The 22,036-nt window shown below is 31.7% G+C and overlaps 1 protein-coding gene and 1 long non-coding RNA gene across 2 annotated transcripts; one reads left to right on the top strand and one right to left on the bottom strand.

Moving 5' to 3' along the window:
• Nucleotides 1–63: 63 nt before the first annotated feature.
• On the bottom strand, nt 64–14,729 carry LOC107168838 (bifunctional glutamate/proline--tRNA ligase-like). The gene is made up of 25 exons (XM_089218191.1): nt 14,493–14,729; nt 11,522–11,564; nt 8,951–9,077; nt 8,734–8,860; nt 8,391–8,586; nt 7,465–7,636; nt 7,131–7,382; nt 6,604–7,038; nt 6,190–6,537; nt 6,009–6,123; nt 5,496–5,570; nt 4,432–4,647; nt 4,123–4,338; nt 3,814–4,029; nt 3,505–3,720; nt 3,196–3,411; nt 2,887–3,102; nt 2,638–2,793; nt 1,951–2,304; nt 1,725–1,877; nt 1,532–1,649; nt 1,131–1,465; nt 805–1,041; nt 405–736; nt 64–331 (listed from the first exon to the last, which is right to left on the bottom strand). Exons 1-25 carry the CDS (start codon nt 14,535–14,537, stop codon nt 163–165), a joined length of 5,085 nt encoding a protein of 1,694 aa, XP_089074317.1. The 5' UTR covers nt 14,538–14,729; the 3' UTR covers nt 64–162.
• Nucleotides 14,730–14,991: 262 nt separating this feature from the next.
• On the top strand, nt 14,992–15,675 carry LOC149061698 (uncharacterized). Its single transcript, XR_016189499.1, has 3 exons — nt 14,992–15,110; nt 15,257–15,336; nt 15,426–15,675. It is a non-coding gene; the product is annotated as an uncharacterized LOC149061698 (long non-coding RNA).
• The last annotated feature ends 6,361 nt before the right edge of the window (nt 15,676–22,036 follow it).

Below are 22,036 nucleotides of genomic sequence, written 5' to 3'. Positions count from 1 at the left end.
TGCAATATGTACAAAAATGGTTGAAATATTGTAACTTGTAGAGATAATGATAAAACAAATAACTATTTACAAATTATTATATTTTATTTAATCATGAACATAAATTTTTAAATTTTTACACAAAAGCCAGACATTCTCAGTTTCATTTAGTGAACATTTTATTTAATAACTGCGGCCAAATAAGGTAAACGACCCTGCTGGCTGCCCACATTCTGGATGTATACATTGATCATTGGATTTTAATATTTCTGCTCCCTTGGGCTGTTCAAATGGCACACATAACGATTTTGCTCCCATTGTCGAAGCTCCCACTTCTGCAGTACCGTCGTCCCTATAGAATAATTAATACAAAAAGATTAAATTAAACTAATTTTTAAACTTATGTGTGCACAATATGTTCATACAATGTAGTATCCCGTTTGATGTTATCTTCGCAAATTGGACGTCCACAAAACGGTATTAATAGTAAACGTTTAGCTGCTAAATGTGCACCACACTCCGACCATTTACGACATATCACAACATTTTCTTTCATTTCCTGTTCTGCTTTAGTGTACATATCATGCTGTATTTGATTCAATAACTCTGTTATTCTTACAACCATCTTGTCTTCTCCATCGTCTTTTGTACGTCCATCTAAGGGGATAGTTATTTTCTCTCCATTATCTCGCCGAACAGCTACAATTTGGTTTCGATCCAAATCTTTTGGTCCAATTTCTAACCTCAATGGAACCCCCTAAAAATTCATTTTAACAATATCTTTTATAGATCATTCATAATAAAAAAAAACTAATAAATAAATACCTTCAACTCCCAGTGGTTGAATTTCCAACCAGGTGAATAATTATCTCGCAAATCGGTATCCGCTCTTATCATTAAGTTAGAATTACGATTTTGAATAACGCTATTGTCATTTTCATCATCATTGTCTAACACAATGTCTCCTTTTAATCGGTTACATACATCTAAGCAAGTTCTAATCAAATTATCTCTGACTTCATTTGCTGTACTAACACCCACACCACATGGTACTATAATTACCTAAATTTAAATGTAATATGTTTAGCAAAATGGCAATCAACAACTAATTTAAAATTCATTATAAACACGCTTGAGAACGGTATATTTACTTGAATAGATGCAATGCGTGGAGGTAAAACAAGCCCACGGTCATCACCATGAACCATTACCATAACACCAATAGTTCTAGTTGTCATACCAAACGAAATCTGATGAACAAATGATTTCTCATGCGTGTCTGGATGTTCAAAATGAACATCAAACATTTTAGCAAAATTGGTACCCAGATAATGTGAAGTGGCACCTTGAATTGCTCGACCACTGGATGCTACATATGCTTCACAAGTAGTAGTGAATTCTCCTCCAGCAAATTTTTCTTTTTCAGTTTTTTTACCTTTAATTACAGGTACTGCCATCATATTCTTGTAAACATACTCATAATAACCTAAACACATCACAAACAAACAAATAAATAACAATAATATTAATTACAATACTTTTTTTAACTAACCTAATATTATTAATACATCACGTTCTGCTTCTTCTCTAGTTGCATATGCATTATGACCTTCTTGCCACAAAAACTCTCTGGTTCTCAAGAAAGGTTGAGGGTGTTTGAATTCCCACCTCTAAAATAAATAAATAAGATGTTAAAATAAAATTCTTACAAAAGTTCAATAATTAAATTTTGTCGAATAATGTACCACAACGCTGTTCCATTGATTGAGCTTCAACGGCAAATCTCTGTAAGACTGAATCCATTTCGCAAAAGCCGGGTACATCCCAGTTTCACTAGTTGGCCTTATAGCAATAGGTTCAGCTAAATCCGTTTCACCAGATTTGGTAACCCAAGCTACCTATTAAGACATTCATTTCATTATATCAGTAAACATTCATCTTATTTCATGTTCTATGTTATTGAAATTTTACCTCTGGTGCAAAATCTGCAATATGTTCTTTCTCTCTTTCTAATGCTCCTTGTGATACAAACATTGGGAAATAACAATTCCGCACATTAAGAGGCTTTCTTTTAATCCGTGCATCAAACCACTCTTGTATTAATTCCCATATTCTGTAAGCCCAAGGCCTGAGCACATAACATCCACTAACATCATAATATTCAATCATTTCGCCTTTAACCAACACTTGAGAATACCATTCTCCAAGATTTTCCGATACCTTTGGTACTTCCAACCCTAATTTTGTTACTTTTTTGGTGTTGGTGCTATCAGACTTTATAGATGTGGTCACAGCAATATTATCTTTCTTCTTCGATTTTTTATCCTAAAATATTTCATTATTCATGTTCAAATAATATATTCTAGATTGTAATTATTTTAGATTGTAAGGATTAAAATATATCATAGTAAGCTAGTTAAATTAATTTTTTTTAATTTTTATTTATTTATGATATTTTGAGATTTGTATTATCTATTCATCATAAGAGTCTGAATTATTTTAAGAAATATAAATACTTTTTAAGCAATATATTTTATTCTTCATATAAAATTAAGCAATAAAAAAGGTTATTATAACAAAGACTCAAATATTTTAAAGAAATTGAAATTTTATCCAATTAGTGTTTTTATGTACAATAATCAGTAAGTATATACATACTTTTGAAACAGCAGAGGAAGGTTTACTTGGTTCAGAGTTAGATTTATCAGATTGCTGTGGACTGGAAATACCACCCACAGGAAAATCAACGCCCGCAATTGTTTTATACTCCGCTTTCAAAGCAAGTAGAATTTTCACAGCTTCGCCAATTTCTGCCTACATAATGAAATTCGTATATATACGTCATATATATTACATAATTTTTAAGTAAGATTTTGACATAATAAAGAAGGTGAAATTGTTACATACTTTAGAAGCTTTATTATTTTTCATTGCTCGCACTTTATCGCCTTGTTCATTAATTTGCAACACTATTTTATCTACTGAAGGTTTATTTGGTTCAGAATTAGATTTATCCGATTGCTGTGGAGTGGGAATACCACCCACAGGAAAATCAACGCCTGCAATTGTTTTATACTCTGATTTCAAAGCAAGTAGAATTTTCACAGCTTCGCCAATTTCTGCCTACATAATGAAATTCGTATACATACGTCATATATATTACATAATTTTTAAGTAAGATTTTGACATAATAAAGAAGGTGAAATTATTACATACTTTAGAAGCTTTATTATTTTTCATTGCTCGCACTTTATCGCCTTGTTCATTTATTTGCAACACTATTTTATCTACTGAAGGTTTACTTGGTTCAGAATTAGATTTATCGGATTGCTGTGGAGTGGGAATACCACCCACAGGAAAATCAACGCCCGCAATTGTTTTATACTCCGCTTTCAAAGCAAGTAGAATTTTCACAGCTTCGCCAATTTCTGCCTACATAATGAAATTCGTATATATACGTCATATATATTACATAATTTTTAAGTAAGATTTTGACATAATAAAGAAGGTGAAATTGTTACATACTTTAGAAGCTTTATTATTTTTCATTGCTCGCACTTTATCGCCTTGTTCATTTATTTGCAACACTATTTTATCTACTGAAGGTTTATTTGGTTCAGAATTAGATTTATCCGATTGCTGTGGAGTGGGAATACCACCCACAGGAAAATCAACGCCTGCAATTGTTTTATACTCTGATTTCAAAGCAAGTAGAATTTTCACAGCTTCGCCAATTTCTGCCTACATAATGAAATTCGTATACATACGTCATATATATTACATAATTTTTAAGTAAGATTTTGACATAATAAAGAAGGTGAAATTATTACATACTTTAGAAGCTTTATTATTTTTCATTGCTCGCACTTTATCGCCTTGTTCATTTATTTGCAACACTATTTTATCTACTGAAGGTTTACTTGGTTCAGAATTAGATTTATCGGATTGCTGTGGAGTGGGAATACCACCCACAGGAAAATCAACGCCCGCAATTGTTTTATACTCCGCTTTCAAAGCAAGTAGAATTTTCACAGCTTCGCCAATTTCTGCCTACATAATGAAATTCGTATATATACGTCATATATATTACATAATTTTTAAGTAAGATTTTGACATAATAAAGAAGGTGAAATTGTTACATACTTTAGAAGCTTTATTATTTTTCATTGCTCGCACTTTATCGCCTTGTTCATTTATTTGCAACACTATTTTATCTACTGAAGGTTTATTTGGTTCAGAATTAGATTTATCCGATTGCTGTGGAGTGGGAATACCACCCACAGGAAAATCAACGCCTGCAATTGTTTTATACTCTGATTTCAAAGCAAGTAGAATTTTCACAGCTTCGCCAATTTCTGCCTACATAATGAAATTCGTATACATACGTCATATATATTACATAATTTTTAAGTAAGATTTTGACATAATAAAGAAGGTGAAATTATTACATACTTTAGAAGCTTTATTATTTTTCATTGCTCGCACTTTATCGCCTTGTTCATTTATTTGCAACACTATTTTATCTACTGAAGGTTTACTTGGTTCAGAATTAGATTTATCGGATTGCTGTGGAGTGGGAATACCACCCACAGGAAAATCAACGCCTGCAATAGTTTTATATTCTGCTTTCAATGTAAGCAACTCTTTCTCAGCTTTTTCTAACTCGTTCTAAAATTTAAAACATGTTTAATTACGACATTTATACATTTTTTAATTATTAATTGACTCAAAAATGTACGCTTAGGATTAGAGTAAGGATATTTGTAGGTTTGAATATTTTTTATGGTTAATTATAATTATATATAACACAAAATATAATTCACATCGTTTATGATGAAAAACTAAATTTTTTTTATCAATTTTGATATTTTAGTGAATGTTCAAAAAGCTCCAAGGCTCCTCAGACAGTCATAAGAGTCTAAAGAGGCTATCAAAAATTGAAAGTTGGTGTAAAATTTGTGTCAAACATGCTGAGAAGTCCTCATCTACGTAGGTGGTTTATCCCATCTTGAATGTGCGGGAACGACAGGTGAGAGAGAATATAATAGATGGAAGAGTAATGGATGTTGGAGTGTGTGAATCTAGGTAAGAGACAAGTATAAAGTGAGAATAGGCACGTGGAATGTCGGAACGTTGACAGGCAGAAGTAGAGAATTAGCAGAAGTGTTAAAGAGGAGGAAAGTTAATATGTGTTGTGTTCATGAAACTAAGTGGAAAGGAGAGAAAGCAAAATAAATATGGTAGGAGTATAAGATAATATATTCAAGTAGGACTAGTACTAAAAATAGTGTTGACGAAGAAATGAAAATTAATGTAGTCAACATAGGGAGGAAAAGCTTTCTTCATTACTTAACTAATGAGAATAAAAATAAATGTATGAATAAATACATCAACATTAAATAACTATTTTAAGGCGTTTTTTAAAAGAAACATAATATAATTTTGCTCTCCTGATTCAATTTAGTAAATTAAAATATCAAGTAATTGAAAAATAACATTAAAAAAATTTGTCATACCTTCATATTTTGTACTTTATTAGCTTGAGCGATTATCTGATTGATTAAATTATTGACATTTGTGTTTGTATTTTTCTGCAATAAGACCAAAATTACAATTATTCTAAAATGAGTTTAATAACTTATTTTTAAGCAAGAAATCAATGAATAGTTTTAAAAAAACGTCACGACATGAACATTAATAAAATATTATTGTAAATCAAATGAAAAAATAAGTTTATAAGGTGACATTAGTCATTAAAACAGCACTAGACATCCAAGTGAACATAGTTTTATAAGCTACAAGTAAAAGGTATACAATTCATAAAAAAAACTTATGAGTTTTAAAAAATCACAAATAAATCAAATACATAAATTTGGATGACAAAAATTTTTTTTTTAAACTAACAAAATTCAGTTCATGCATATAATGCCCATCATGTAAATCAAAAATAACATTTTATCGATGATTACAAACTATTATATGCAAACATTTTTATTTCGATATATATCAGTATGTTTAATTATAATTACCTTGATATTATTTGTGGCGATTGTTAAAGGAACAGTGGTTATTGGATTAACTGTTTTTGTGTGACCATCAGGAATGTTAAACAACACTATTGGTGTTTCCTTCCCAGTATGTATGCTTTAAATAATAATATAATATTTTTCTTTAATAAAGCCAACAAAAATTACATTAATTAATTTTTACCTGTATGGCTGGTACGTTGAATCACAAATAAAATAGCCTCTACGTTGCAACTGAATCACTTCACCTTTTTTTAAGTCTTTCAATTCTGAATCACCTAACATTTGTAGTTCCCAACGACTATTTTCTATATTTAAGTATTGCTTGAAATCTTCATCTTTGGCTAATACTGCTTTACTTATTAAATGATCAAAATAAACACAAACGACTGGTATCAGAATAGGCAAAACTTGGTCAGAATCTGAATAATCAGTTTTTGGTAGCCACGTAACTTTCACTGTAGATTTGAAATCTGTGTTTTCAAGGTCAGAGACTGCATAAATTCTCTCTATTTTATTATCATTTTGGTTTCTAAAGGAGCAAATATGCAAAAAAATTATTCATATATTGTTATGATTTTTAATCAATAAGTATTACCTTTCTATGCGGTTTATCAAAAGATTACCCCAATTAATAAATGTTGCTCGACGTCCAGCTTCTAATAACTCTGCATCACTGTAATCTATAAGAATTTTAGGTCCAGCCCAGACACAATTTTTTAATCCTAATTGAGAATTTTTAGGATGTTTAGGGACATTGTTAATTTTATATGGTTTTTCAACATTCTCTACCACAACTTCAACTGGTGGATAAGATAATACTGCATTGTCTTTATTCGAATTAGATAATAACAAAGCAGTATGCCTTGGTGCTATTGAATCAACAATACTGCGGTTTAATGACCAAATTTTATCCCATTGCATAGCTGTAACAGTTCTGGAAGATCCTTGGGCAACTATAAATTGTTTCAATGCTTCCACCTGCATTCCTCTCCTTAATACACCACGAACAGTTGGCATACGTGGATCATCCCTTGAATGAAAAATTATATTTTATTAAATTATATTATATAATTCTATACTATGTAATTTATTAAAGTAGATATATTTATTAATTTTACTAACCATCCATCAACATAGCCTTGCTCAACAAACCAAGTCAACTTTCTTTTCGACAGAACAGTATTAGTCATATTTAATCTTGAATACGACCACACATAAGGTCTGGTTTCATTGCTGCGAGTACCAAGTTTTAATGCATCACAAAACCAATAATATTGTGCATCACGATCAGTATACTCTGTGGTACGCAAACAATGAGTAACACCTTCAAGACTATCCACAATAGGACAAGCAAAGTCATAAGTTGGATATACCCTGAAAGAAATTCATACGAATAAATATTTATTAATCGTATAAATAATTTTTAAATTATATAAATAAATAATATGTTCCTTACTTATATTTATCACTGGTTCTTGGATGGGGTTCAGGTTTGCAACGATATATTGTAGGATCTCGTAAACATCCATTTGCTGATTGCATATCAATTTTTGCCCGAACACAACACTTTTGACCGATTTCTGAACCTAAAACCATTTGTTTCCACAGTTCTAGGTTCTTTTCAATTGCTGAAATGAGAGTAAATTAATTTAAAAAATTTCATGATATAAATTTAATATATTGAACTATATAATATATGTCTTCTCTAATAAAAATTGTTATCATTTATATTTTTTTTATTAAAGGATAAGCTGCACTAGCTGACGCAGCATATTAAAATATAAATTAATGATGTCACTTTCAGTTCATTGAATATAGAGCAGAATTTGGTATTATAAACTAGGTATTATCTTGATTGGTGGAAATCATAAAGCAAATAATTTTCTACACTTAATCAGATAAGAAGGAAAACATATTGATATTTGATATGTGTACTAGCTTACTAGTGGGAAGTTTTTAGCTGTACTGCAAAAAAAAAAAATTAAACTAATAAATTAAATTTATAATAATAAGAATAAATAATTTAAATATTGAAATAAAATAGTAAATGACAATATTTAATTAATTTTCTTTTTGCATTAATTTTGTTTGATATTAAAATACTGCAAATACTGAATAATAGCAAATATTGAAGTATCGGTTACCAGTCTATACCAATATTAACCTTAATAACGGTAACTAAAATGCAATACTGCCACCCCTAGAAGATGTGGCAATAGTATTACAAGCAACACCCTGCACAGTGCACACACCTGAATAAGTCAATGCTATTGATAATAATAACGAAGATATAAACTTTAATTCAAAACTCTGTAAGGTAGTTAATGATTGAGTATTTGAGTTTTTTTTAATTTTTAAAAAGATATAAATTATAAGGCTTACAGTTATTTCGATTTATTGATTCTATCCTTTGTTCACGCTCCAAACGTATTTTATCTCCATCCGTGTCATCCACATAAGCTAATCCTTCTTTTAACATCCCATTCTCACATAAATCTAACATTTTATCAAAATAATCAGAAGTATAAGTAAAAGTATCAGGCTTTATTTTCAACATGTCCACGTCTTCTAATATAACCTTCAACAAAATAAAATAAACCGAAATTAACTCATTATTTAATATATGGTTTTTATTTAAATATTCTTTAAAATAGACAAAAAATAGTAAAAATAAAATGAAGACATTTTTTCAGAATTCATTTTATGATGTATATTTCTTTTTTACCTTCTCAAAATCTTCCTTCTCCTTTGCTGGATTGGTATCATCAAAACGCATTATAAGACGGCCATTAAAAGCCAATTGATAGTGCTGATTTAATAGAGCAGCTTTGGCATGTCCAATATGCAAATATCTGAAAACAATGTATTATTAATTAATTAAACATTTTTTATCAACTAAAAAGCATATAGCAGAATGTACAAAATACATCATAGGCACTAACCCACTTGCTTCTGGAGGAAATCTAACAACAACTTTTCCCATTTCAGCTCCTGGTAATTCCACAAACTTACCCTGTTGTTTACTAATGTCTTCAACAGACTTTTGTGATTTTGATGCAGAAGTAGAACCTTTGTAATTCATCAATATATTATTAATTAGTTCCTGAATTACTTTAACAAACTTTTTATTGTTTTTAATTCTGATTATAAATTTAATAAATACAATATTGAATATTTATTTTTTTTTTTAAGTTAGAATATATATACCGTCAATCAGGGTGACTTGGAACTGGGAGGTGACTTGGAACAATTGTGTTATTTTTTGATAACAGCGTTTAATTTTATACTAGATAAGGGAAATAAAATTCTGCCTCCACAGCAATATTTTTCGGAACGTTTTGTAAACGTTTCATTATCATCGAAAATGTGTTATCTCTTATCAATAAACAATGTGATACAACCATAATTTAATAAAAAAAATCCAAATTTTCAACTCCTTAATTAAGAGCTGCAAAAGTGGTACTTCAGCTTCAAAATTCAAGGTATTGTTATTTTTTAGTGAATTCCTAATGTGTTGTTAGTGTTAATTGTTAAGTAGAATTAGGAAATAATATTATTTACATTTTTCAGGGTTGGTTTTATTTTCCGTAAAAAATAATTGGGTGACTTGGAACATGCCGAACTATTATAAACGAACACCCGGCAGTCGTACTTACCGAAATTTTTCGGAAAAAACTTTAGAAAATGCATTGAACGAAATCCGAAATAATAGATTGACTTATTAATAACCTAAAAATAGATGATTTTGTTAAGGTAAAATTTGAAACTGTAAGAGGCAACTTTGAAGAATACGTGGGACAAATTACTGAAACAGAGGAGAATAATTTACTGTGCCGGTTCCTTAGAAAGAGCCAAAGTATGAGAGGATGTTTTTCTTTTCCTTTTATAATAGATGAAGCATATGTTGGAAAAAATCAAGTTATACAAAAATTAAAGGTCATAAAAGAGAGAAGAGGCAACTATCAGTTTGAATAAAAATTAGTTCCTTATCTACTGTAAACATTTAAATTGTTAAGTTTTAAAATCAATAACATTAATTTTTGGTTATTGTTATATTGTTTTTTGTTATAAATATTAAATTGTAAGGTTCAAAAAAAATACTTATGTTGTATCTATTGTTTTACAAGTCAGTTTAAACTGTTTTATTTTTTGTTGAATATAAAGTTTAATTTTATTAATATGTTTGTTAAATTTATTTTGTGAGCAAAGACTGCAACTTATAAGAAAAAGTATTATTTTGTAATAAACAGTTTTAAAAAAATGTAAAATTGTTTTTAAATTAATAAAAATATGGTTTTTGGTTATTGTTATATTGTTTTTTGTTATAAATATTAAATTGTAAGGTTCAAAAAAGAAATACTTATGTTGTATCTATTGTTTTACAAGTCAGTTTAAACTGTTTTATTTTTTGTTGTATATAAAGTTTAATTTTATAATTATGTTTGTTAGATTTATTTTGTGAGCAAAGACTGCAACTTATAAGAAAAAGTATTATTTTGTAATAAACAGTTTTAAAAATATGTTAAATTGTTTTTAAATTAATAAAAATATGGTTTTAAACACTTTTTTTTTTTTTAAATAATTGTAGTGTTCCAAGTGACCTTCCACCAATGATTAAATGCAAGCTGCATTTGAAAAAACGCATGTTCCAAGTCACCCAACACCCCGGGTGACTTGGAACAAGCACTTTTTATTTATTTTTTACCTTAATTTACTCAAAAACTTTTTTTTTTTTTTTACTTAATCTATTCCTTGGAGGTGTGCGACACTGCATGATTTTTTACAGAACTTAATTATCAATAATGAATGTATTACAGTAGTTAAAAGGTCAAAATCGTTCCAAGTCACCCTGATTGACGGTAATTAAGTAGAATAAAATGTATGAAATGCTACATTTCAATAATTATATCATAGATCTTAAGTGAGGTAAACTATCATTGTTGTTATTATTATTAGTCATGTTATTACTACTACAAAGAAATGCATATATCTACTATAAAAATATAGAGCCAATAAATAGGTCATAGAATTAATTTACATAAAATACAATTTCTTAACTTTTTACTGGTATAAGTTTTCTTAAAATAATTTTAAAAAAAAAAACCAACAAATTAATAATACAATAAGCAAAAACATAAATCCATTAAAACTGTCGTCATAAAATTACAGTACACAGACTGGAGCTGTAGAACATCGGATTTAACATATTTTTTTATTTTTAGAGCAACTTAAGAGTTCATATTTTATTTTTAACATAATTGAAATTCTCACTCCACCATGAAAGGTAAGATGTTTATTATAAGTTATTCAAATTAAAATGTTTGACAAAAATTGAAGCGAAAGCTTAGTCTAACCTAAACAGGTTATCAGCTATGTCTGATTACTAGGATATTTTGTGTTTATGTTAATAAAAATAAAAGACAAATCTTTTCAGCCTAGTAGCCACATAAATAATCACAAAAATTAAAATGTCTAATATATTGCAAAATAACCGTATTAAACAACAACCTTACCTCTTTTTTTTGCATTTTTATTTTGCAAGTCTGGAGCAGCCAACTAAAAGAAATGATATTAAAAAAAAAATATAATAAAACATTATTATTCATTTATGATTTATGTATAATATTATAAATAGGATACAGATGACAGATATTTTTTAAGCAACAAAAAAACTACAGTCAATCTCAGTTATTTAGTCCAGTAAACTAGCTATTTTTAGTTTTCATTATAATATACCTGGGATGGGAAATTTTAGAAAATTAAAATCTAGTGAGCCAGAGCATAGAAAGCAAAAAAAAAGTCGTTCAAAATATACGTTTTAATTAGCATTTATTTTATTTATAATGTATTAGGTAATACAAAAAGGGTTATTAAAAATAATTTAATTAAATATTTTTTAGTGCGAGTTTTGAGCATGTGCGGCTTCTAATGACATCGCGACAAAATCGACTTCTATTTCGGACGAAGAGACACGAAGTAGGTGACTTAATGTTTCATCTGTAAGTTGATTTCTATGTTTTGATTTAATGTTTCATGTTTGAAAATGTACATTCACAAATGTAAGTAGTTCCAAACATGGATAACATTTTTAATGCGAACTCTCGTAAGAGTGGATATTTAAGAATAGGTAATTTTTTTCAAAATTTTATGTCAATCTCTTTTGAAGATAATAATAATGGACCTGATTGCAACTCACATAATTCTAATTGAAGTTCAGCATCTAGCTTTTAAATTTCAACTGCCATTGGATTATTAAACAAATTTATTTGAGGGAGCATAAGTTTAACTTCTTCAAATCGTCTTTTGAATTCTACAGTTAATTAGTCCAAGTGGGTAATGTAATTTTAAAAATTAAACTCGCTGTTCATTTTACAACACAGAAAATGTGTTAGTTATTTTTCTACGAATACATTTTTAAAAACTACCAATATTTTTCTGAATCCATCTAAAAATACAATAATTTGAGAAATTGTTTGTTTTTTACCTTGAAGTTATAAATTTAATTTATTTAAATGTTGATAAATATCAGTTAAAATGCCAATGAACATAAAAATTGTTTATCAACCATTTGATTTTCCAAATACATAGTGTCAGTTTTAATATTCGTTTTAAGAAACACAAGTATTTCTTTTCTAAAAACAAAAAAACATTTGACATACTTTCCACAACTTAACCAGCGTACATTCGTGTGTAATAGTAAATCACCATACCCACAATCAAGTTCTTCCAGATATGTAATAAAATTACTGTGGTTAAAATTACCGTTGTCTACTCTAATCCGATTAGTAATTTTAAATTCAGTATTCATAACTCCGTCAAGCTTCATTATTTTTCCACACAACACTTCCTGATGAATAATACAATGTATAGCAGGAACATTAACGTTAGATTTGCGTAATAAACCAACAAAACCAATATTTTTGACAACCATGGCTTTGGCACCATCTATCACAATCTATGACATTCTTTTGAGTCTACCAAATAGTTTAATTACGTTTTTTACTGCATTAAATATATCACTTCCTTTGGTAATTTCATGCAAGGAATATAATTCTAATAGCTCTTCATACACTTCAAACAGTGGAGATATAACTCTAACAAAAATCAAAAGTTGACTTATATCTGAAACATCTGTGCTTTCGTCCAATGCAATCGAAAAATATGCATAATCCGTCATAATAGTTTGCAATGTCTTACGAATGACACTATCAGTGTCAGTTACACGCCGTGTCACTGTGCGTCTTGAAAGTGATATTTTTTCAAATTCATTGGCAATTTTGTTTTCGTTAATTGATTTAGACATTTTTACTGCAGTTAAAACAAATTCATCATCATTCAATGATTTTTTAGATTTTGCTAGTTTGTTAGAAATTATATACGAAGCCAATAAACTTGATTGTTGTGAAGTTGATTTTGTCATCACATTTTGTTTTGATTGAAGTTTTCATTTGAGACCAATTACAACACTCTCTCTTGCATCAACCAGGTATTTTTCATATTTGGACAAATGATTTGTCATGTAATGTCTTTTTAAATTATATCCTTTTAAGATCGCAATAACATTGAAATTTTTTGTTTGTTAATAATAAATAAATAGTCATTCTCTCATGAGGTGTTAAAAGTTCTATATTCATCATCAATTTTACACTTTTTTGCAGACATTATTAGGCACTACGAATACCGAAAATAATAAATTCAACGACAGCACGACACAACGATACAAAGAAACTGATATAATTAAATAGGTCGGTACAAACGGCCATGGTTAAAAGCTATACGTATATATACAAGTGTATATACCAACTATAACTATTTATGACATTTATACATTAAACAATGTTCAATACCAGATAAAAATTCTTATAACGATAAAATAGAGTATAGACTATTACATTATAGATTATAGAGTATAGACGACAAACTTTAAAATTGTATGATGCAATTTGAAAATGTAGCTCGGGCCAAATAAAAAAGGCTCGCGGGACGCTAGTTGCCCACCCTTTTAATATACCATAACATTATTATCATAAGCTATAAAACTAAGTAATTGTTTTAATTTGGAATGAACCAATTAAATATGTTATTTTTATACAATTAACATTGATGAGTGAATTGTGCATTAGTAAGTTATTGTGTAGTATTATTTAGGATTGTGTTAAATACAATTTTTGTCGGTATTTTTATGAATCTCCAATAATCCAACAGTCTTCTGGTCTGATATCTGATAGATTATTAATCTAACCATGATTCTACAGTGTATATCAATTGGTAACTATTATTTAAATGCTCAATGGACTCAAATTTTATATTTTATCATGGTAGAGCTAGTACATAACATCATAACCTAACCAAAAATTATGGTCAAACCTACTGCACATACATATATTATTTATTCATTAATTTATCCGGAATATGTGGGTAATTGTTTAAAAATGTAATCAATTTAATAATATACCGTATATTATTAAATGCAGATCGTCTTACCTGCTGAACCAGAGTGGTCAGATCTTTTTCAGGAGCGTTATTCATGTTCGATTTTCAAACACGAACGAAAATAAGAAGTAAAAATGCCACGAAAGGGATATGCGTTTATAAACCAACGCAAGCAGAAAAAGTGAAAGCAATAATGAAAAAAAATTAATACTGAATATCAATTTGCAATCGCAGACTGAGAAATTAATTTATCATGAATCACAATTCACAGCATGTGAATGTGTAATTACTTAAAAGTTATTGCTGATAACAACAACGCGTCGACGTACAACCACATGCTCATGACGTACACACTACGAATAACGTTACTGCTACTTTTCACTGGACCGAATGATTAGCAGTAACAGTGCCTGTTACTTATATATAAAATAACAACAGTGATCACTGATCATGTCATTATCGTTACTCGTTATCACTGTTATCAGTTATTCAGTTATCATAAACCATATCATAAACAAAAAGTTAATACAATATTATTGTTGTTGTATAATATTAATATTATAGTCAAATTTTAAATGTTCATAAAAATTGTTGATCAGTAATTCCAAATACTCTATATAGAGTATTTGGTAATTCAGTAAAATATTTATAATGACCACAATAATAATAGTAAGTCTTAAATAATTCAATAAAAATAAATAAAAAAGTATTTGTGTCTCCATTTGATATTTAGGTATTACAAATAAATAAATAAAATCAATCTTGTGCAACTGACTCATTTTTGTTTAAAAATATTATTTGTTTTACTTTTTCAGTTTTTAAATTATATTGTCGATCATTTTATTATTAATCCTGTTTTGGAAAAAACTCTCTCGCACGGAACCGATGTTGCTTGGTAACAAAAAATATTTTGTACTAAAATTGATTAATTCGGAAAATTATAAAAATTCTTTCATTACCACTCTAACGGATCTTGTGTTCTAGGAATTAATGCATCATCAAGGTAATTTTGTACTTCTAATATGGCTCTGGATCGATTTGTATTAATTGGTCTTGATTGGTTTACATGAATATCTAACTACTCCAAATTGAAAATTCCAGAGAAAATTCTATACCTTCATTTTCAACCAAAGGTTCTTGTTCGTTGTTATGTAGAGTAAGTGGATTGTCTGTGTTCTTTGATCTTATATTTTGAATAATGTAAGTAATTTCATCAGTCATTTCGGTTTTAATATTTTCAGAAAAGCTGGGATTTAAAGAAAATAGTATACTTTTAATATGTGGATCTAAAAAAGTGAATTTAGCTAGTGTCTTGCTATGGGAAATATTCCCCCGACTACTTATATTTTTCATTGAATTTGATATGCTGTTGACTACAGCATGTGTCCTTGAGTCAAGTTCAGGTTTATACATTGTTGTAGAGCAAACTTCAGTGAGTCCGTTTACGATGGGAAAAATCATTGATGCAGTCAATTACATTTTTCCACTTACTACTTTTGTTGTTGATTTGAATGGTCTTAATACAATGCATAGCTCTTTGATTACTATCCATTCTACAGCAGTGAGGCTACTTGGAGGATTTTCTAATAATCCGAGTGATGCCCAAACTGAGTTTACAAGCAAAACAATTCGTTCTAACATGTAAAAAACTCTATTTACAGCTTGTGTCAACTTTTTAGATCCTTAATACTACTATCTATTTAATTATTTTTCAAGATTTTATTTGCTATTGCACTTTTGCTGAAGTGAGTGACAATATTCTTTACTTTATTTTTAAATCTGGTTTGCATTTAAGACCTTTTTCGACAAAAAGATCAATAATAGGAGCAAAACATACCAAGTGTCTTAATTTTAAATTAGTAATAGCATTCTTAATATTACTTGCATTGTCTGATACCACTATATTCTAGAATTACTTTTCAGCTCAGCTTCCATTTTGTTATTATAGCCTTAATTTCAATACTTTAATTTTCACTGGTGTGCCTTTCAGTTATTTCAGTACACTCTATAAGCATGATTTTAGAATAAATTTTTTATTAACAAAATGTGCTGTATCTGCTATATAACTCTCATTATACCTAGCTGTCCAGCAATCAGTTGTAAGGTACATGTAAACGCGTAAGGTGATCAAAATAATTATGAACCACCTTGTCGTTTTATAAAATAATAATATGTGGACTTAAACTGTTTAATAATTTAAATAAATAAAAATGAAATAATAACAAATAGACTGCCTCGTTGACAATATAATTTAATAAATATTCATTGCCTGTTTGGCACAATAATAACAAAAATTATATAATATTATGTTAACAATTGAAAAACAATAAATAAAATGAATCAGTAAATAACATCACAATTGGTGTAATAAAAAATAATGTAAATATAATAATATAATATGCCTCAGTTGACCAAATTATACAAATGATTATAACAATTACATGTTTGTGCCTTAGTCTGCCAGAATACAAATGAATATAATATAAATCTAGTATAATGTATATATAATAAGTAGAGCCCGGATAATTATGCACTAAAAAGTATCAAAATATGCCATATAATATGCAGTAAAAATCATTAAAATATGCAAAAAATATGCAATAAAAAAAGTTATATTAAAAAATTCAAAAATTATGTTAAGCACGAAAAAAATACAAATATTTAAATTTAAACACATACAAATAAATACATAATTATTTCTATTTAAAAAAAACAAAATATACAACTCAAAATATGTGTTTTTATTCTTTATTGTTAAAATTAATTATTAAATGATATTCAAGTTTTTCTTCGGTGAAACTGTGCCGTCTATATGTTAATAAATGCTTGTATATTGAAAATGATCGTTCAACATCTACCGAAGTTATCGGAGCAAATTTAAGAGCTTAAAATCATTGGATCTTTATAGTTTTGATCTAGTTGAACCACTTCCGCTTCCCCTATTAATACTTTATTAATGTTACGTAATACTGTTAGGCCTTTGTTTTTGGAAAAAATATCATTTAATTTTGTTTTTAATTTTCGCTTCAATATGCAATAAATTTTGAATTTTGCCAAAATATGTAAAAATATGCAATAATCTTTAAATATGTAGAAATATGCAAAAAAATTTCTCCATTAGCTTCAAATTATGATGATTCCTGGAGATAACTGACAACAATCCAAAAATATTAAAAGGAAAAAAATATGCAATTGCATAGAAATCCGGGCTCTAAATTAATAAGGTACTCACAGTAACAACACAGGCGGTGGATTTTATCCCACACGACCGTGTCAGGAACGTATTTATAATAATAAATTGTCTTTGACAATAAATACAAAATAAACGGAACATAATTATAATATAAATGATTGAATTTTCAACTCTTGAGATGATACTATTGTTCCTTCCTCTTCATCAGTGACAGTTGGTAGTAGGGCAAGCTTGACTACTGGGCGTTTATATACATGTCCGTTTCCCATTCAGATGGTCCACATCAACATTTCCAGGATGAACAGTCACGACATGACCTAATTTCCAAAGTGATGGTAAGTTTTCCTCCTTTACAATAACCAGATCGCCTACAACTAGGTTTCTTTGAAGTTTTAACCATCTATTTCTTTTCTGGATTTGTCGCAAGTATTCTTGGCTCCATCTTCTCCAAAACCATTGCATTCGAGCACGAACAAGGGCAAACCGACGCAATCTATTCTGAGGTATTGAGGTTAAGTCTGGTTCAGGTGGCAGTAATATGGGACCTCTTAAAAGAAAGTGCCCAGGTGTAAGGTCCTCATAGTCTGAAGGATCATTAGCTAACGGTGTTAATGGTCTTGAGTTTAAAACGGCCTCAATGCGGCAGAGCAAAGTGGTGATCTCTTCGAATGTCAGTAGCACATTGTTTGTCAGCTTAGTTAAGTGGGTCTTTGCTGACTTAACTGCTGCTTCCCATATGCCGCCAAAATGAGGTGCAGAAGCGGGTTGAAATGCCAAGTCACTCCCTGTTGGGTCATATTTTCGATTTTCATATTTCAAATATAATTTTCACAATTTTACCCTTTGACGGAAATACAACAGGATGCTTTCTTTCTTCTGATGCTACAAGGTAATCTAATCTTCCACCAACACGTATGAGTCCAACAGTGCCAATGGATGGATTAAGCCTCTTTAGTCGGCTATTGGAATCTACAGATTTGTACTTTGTCAAGGAATTTAATTTTGACTTTAATGCATTATACTGGGCGTAACGAATTCCTGGCATGATGATGAAGTGGTGTACGAAGATTTTGGAATACCCCTCTTCCAAAAATTTAACATTTATATACAAAAATGTTAGTGGTTCAAAATATTTTTCAAAAATATTTTTAAAAAATGCATACCAACAAATAGTTATTAAAGAATCTGATCGCAAATATACCACTATCAACACGCATAAAGGTTTATTTAGCTACACACGTAACCCTTTTGGAATAAAGACGTCAGCAGGGGAGTTTCAAAAAGCTATGGAAACTTCCACAACAGGTTTTGAGGGCATAGGTATATTCCAAGATGACATTATTGTTGCAGGTTCCACTATCACAGAGCACAATGCTCGTTTAGACAAATTACTAAATGTATTGTCAAATGCAGGTTTAAGAGTAAAGTTGAAACACTGCAAATTTATAAAAAAGTTAATTGAATATTTGGGTCACAGGTTAGACGAAAATTATTTACACGCACTAACAAAACACACAGATGTTATAAACGATGCCATTGTCCCAGAAAATAAAACATTGCTAAAATCACTTTTAAGTTTAGTTACGTATAATATAAAATTTATTCCAAACGCTGCAAATATTTTAAAACCATTGTACTCTCTTTTACGTAATGACTGCAGTGATTGGAATTAGACACCAGAATGTGACCAAGCATTCAATAAAGTCATACAAATTTTTATTTCGAAACCCGTATTTGCATATTATGATCATAATAAGATTCCGATTAAACTCGTAGACTCATCATCTTATGCACTAGGCGCAGTTCTTTCCCATGTGTACCTTTTTTTTTCAGGTTTAAACCACAAGACAGGGAGGGAATTAGGTCTCCCCATTTCTGCCTCCCTGCCCACATCATTTATTGATAAATAGCGTATGTTCCACATCATCGTTATCTGCCAAACAGTGGAGACAAGCCGGACTGTGACCTTACTCCTGGTCCTGGACCACAAATATCTCTGGAAGCACCCATGGCCCGTTAGGGCTTGGGCCAAGTGAAAACTGATCTGACGAGTACCATAGTAAAACCACCTAGATAGGTCGGGGATAAGTCGTCTTATCCACGCCGCCTTGCTAGTCGACTCCCAGAGGATCTGCCAGCTATGGACTGTCTCGTGCATGACGTCTGGTTTTAAGAGTGCTTTACCCGATCTCTTCGTCATCGATCTTTCTGCCTACTGCTAGCAGGTGGGCTGGGGGCATCCTGGCCAGTACTAAGGAGGCCATATCCGAGACTGTACGGTAGCATCTGGCCACCCTTATAGCAGCACGCCTCTGAGCTTGTTGAAGAAGATTTCTACTCTTCTGAAAGTTAGTTACTCATTCTGACCAAATTACCGCGCCTAACCTAGCCTAACGGCTGTGAATAACGCTCATCAGGAGACTCCGTTTGACTGCGATGGACCACCGACATTCGGCATAAGCCTCCCAAGAGCAGTTGCCGCCCTCTTCGCTCCCGTAGTCACGATGTTGATGTGTTCAACAAAGGATAACCTAGTATCCAGCTGGACCCCCAGGTATCTAATTGATTTTTTCACTGGTATCTGATAACCTTGGATGTACAGATTTGAATTCAGGAAGACACGCTTCCCCGTGAGCACCACATACTCCGATTTTTCAGGCGCTATCTGGAGGCCGTTGGACGTCATCCAGTCGCAGATTTCCTGGAGGGTCGGATTTGTTAACTCCTCGATTAGCTCAGCATTATGTGCCACTGCCACCACGGCCACATCATCAGCGAATGCTACCAGTCTGATGCCCTCGCGTACCGGTAACCGCAAGATTCTATCGTAAAACATGTTCCACAACGTTGGCCCCAAGACAGAGTCTTGCGGAACACCACACGTCACTGGTAGGCTCTGATCCTCGCTGTTGAACAATTCTCTGGCCTGAATGTACGGCCTTAATGATTTGATCATGTATACTGGAACCGCAGATCTCCGCAGTGCCGCATCGATTAGCCTCCATGGCGCCGAATTGAAGGTGTTTTTCACGTCCAACGAGACGAGAACGCACAAATGCCTGTTTTACATGGGTCCACGGTTTGATTATTGGGCAACTCTAAGTACATCTTCAATTGCGTCTGTTGTGGACTTCGACCAACCGAATCTATATTGCGTGTCGCTGATGGCATCGATCCTGCTGATGTGCCTCTCCAGTCTGTTGAGTAGGACCCTTTCGAAGACCTTACCTAGCCCATCTAGCAAGCTGATAGGCTGGTAGCTGGACGGCTGGTCACGCGGTTTGTTTTGACCCTTGTATAGTAGCACTATTCTGGCGCGTTTGCAACTTGATGAAAGACACCGTTGATGAGACACAGATTGTAGCACTCCCTAAAAACCTCCGGATATCTTCTAAATGCCAGTCTTACCAACTCGTTCGGCACAGAGCCCGGCCCAGGCGCCTTACCAGATGAAAGTCTGTCAATAGCGTGCCCGATTTCCTCCGTGGTGATCGGGGGTACCAAGGGAGCTTCATCAGCTGAATCATCGAGGACTGGCGACTCCTCCACCATCAAAGGGATGCGGTCCCAATCTGCGGGTGGCGGCGACGGGAACAAACCACGAGCCACAGTAGCAACCAAATCCCGATCCATAGCCGGGGAGCGGTGACTGAGCCATCACTAGCCTAAACGGCACGCCCCAAGAGTCTTTCTCCACCGAGAGGCACAGCTCCCTCCAACAATTTCCTGAGCCTTCTTTATCGCTAGTTTTAAATCCGCTCTAGCTCTCCTGTATGTTGCGAGTTCCGCATCTCGCGCATCTGCAGGTGATCTGTGCCCAGCACGCTGGTAGTTCCTGTGGGCAGCGATCGCGACCTTGCGCAGGTCTGCGATTTCACTGCTCCACCAGTACACCGATTTCTTCCCAGACAGGATTGCCCGACGCGGCAAATGTTGCGTCGCATGCCCTCACCAAAATCCCGTTGAGATGTTCGGCATGGTCGTTGACGGAAGTGCCCACAGGAAGTGAAGGGGGAGCATCCACCAGATCCCAGTATAGGTTCACCATTTCCGTATTGAGCCTCTTTATTGAACAACCGACCGCCGGAGAACTTGCAGTGGTGTATTCGGAACGACCAAATCCTGGACTCGAGTCTGTATGTGAAATGTATATATGGTCGCTGGCAGAGTATGTATCTTCTAGAACCATCCAGTCGTTAACCAACGGGTGATTGCTCGATATCTGCCCGCCAGAGTAACATCAATCACTGAGGCCGCATTTAACCTCCGGTAAGTTGGAGTAGCGCCCGTGTTACAGACTATTCAGTTTAGTGACACCGCTGGGTCTGACAATAAAGCTCCTCTCGCATCATTGGTAATCGATCCCCAACCAGAGGAGTGCGCATTAAAATCACCAGCCACA

Source organism: Diuraphis noxia, unplaced genomic scaffold (genome assembly GCF_037042655.1).
Source record: "Diuraphis noxia isolate RWA-SAM2 unplaced genomic scaffold, SU_Dnox_SAM2 contig0001, whole genome shotgun sequence".
NCBI lineage: Eukaryota > Metazoa > Arthropoda > Insecta > Hemiptera > Aphididae > Diuraphis > Diuraphis noxia.
Note: the sequence above shows the minus strand (reverse complement) of the source record. Positions and strands in the feature narration are given on the sequence as shown.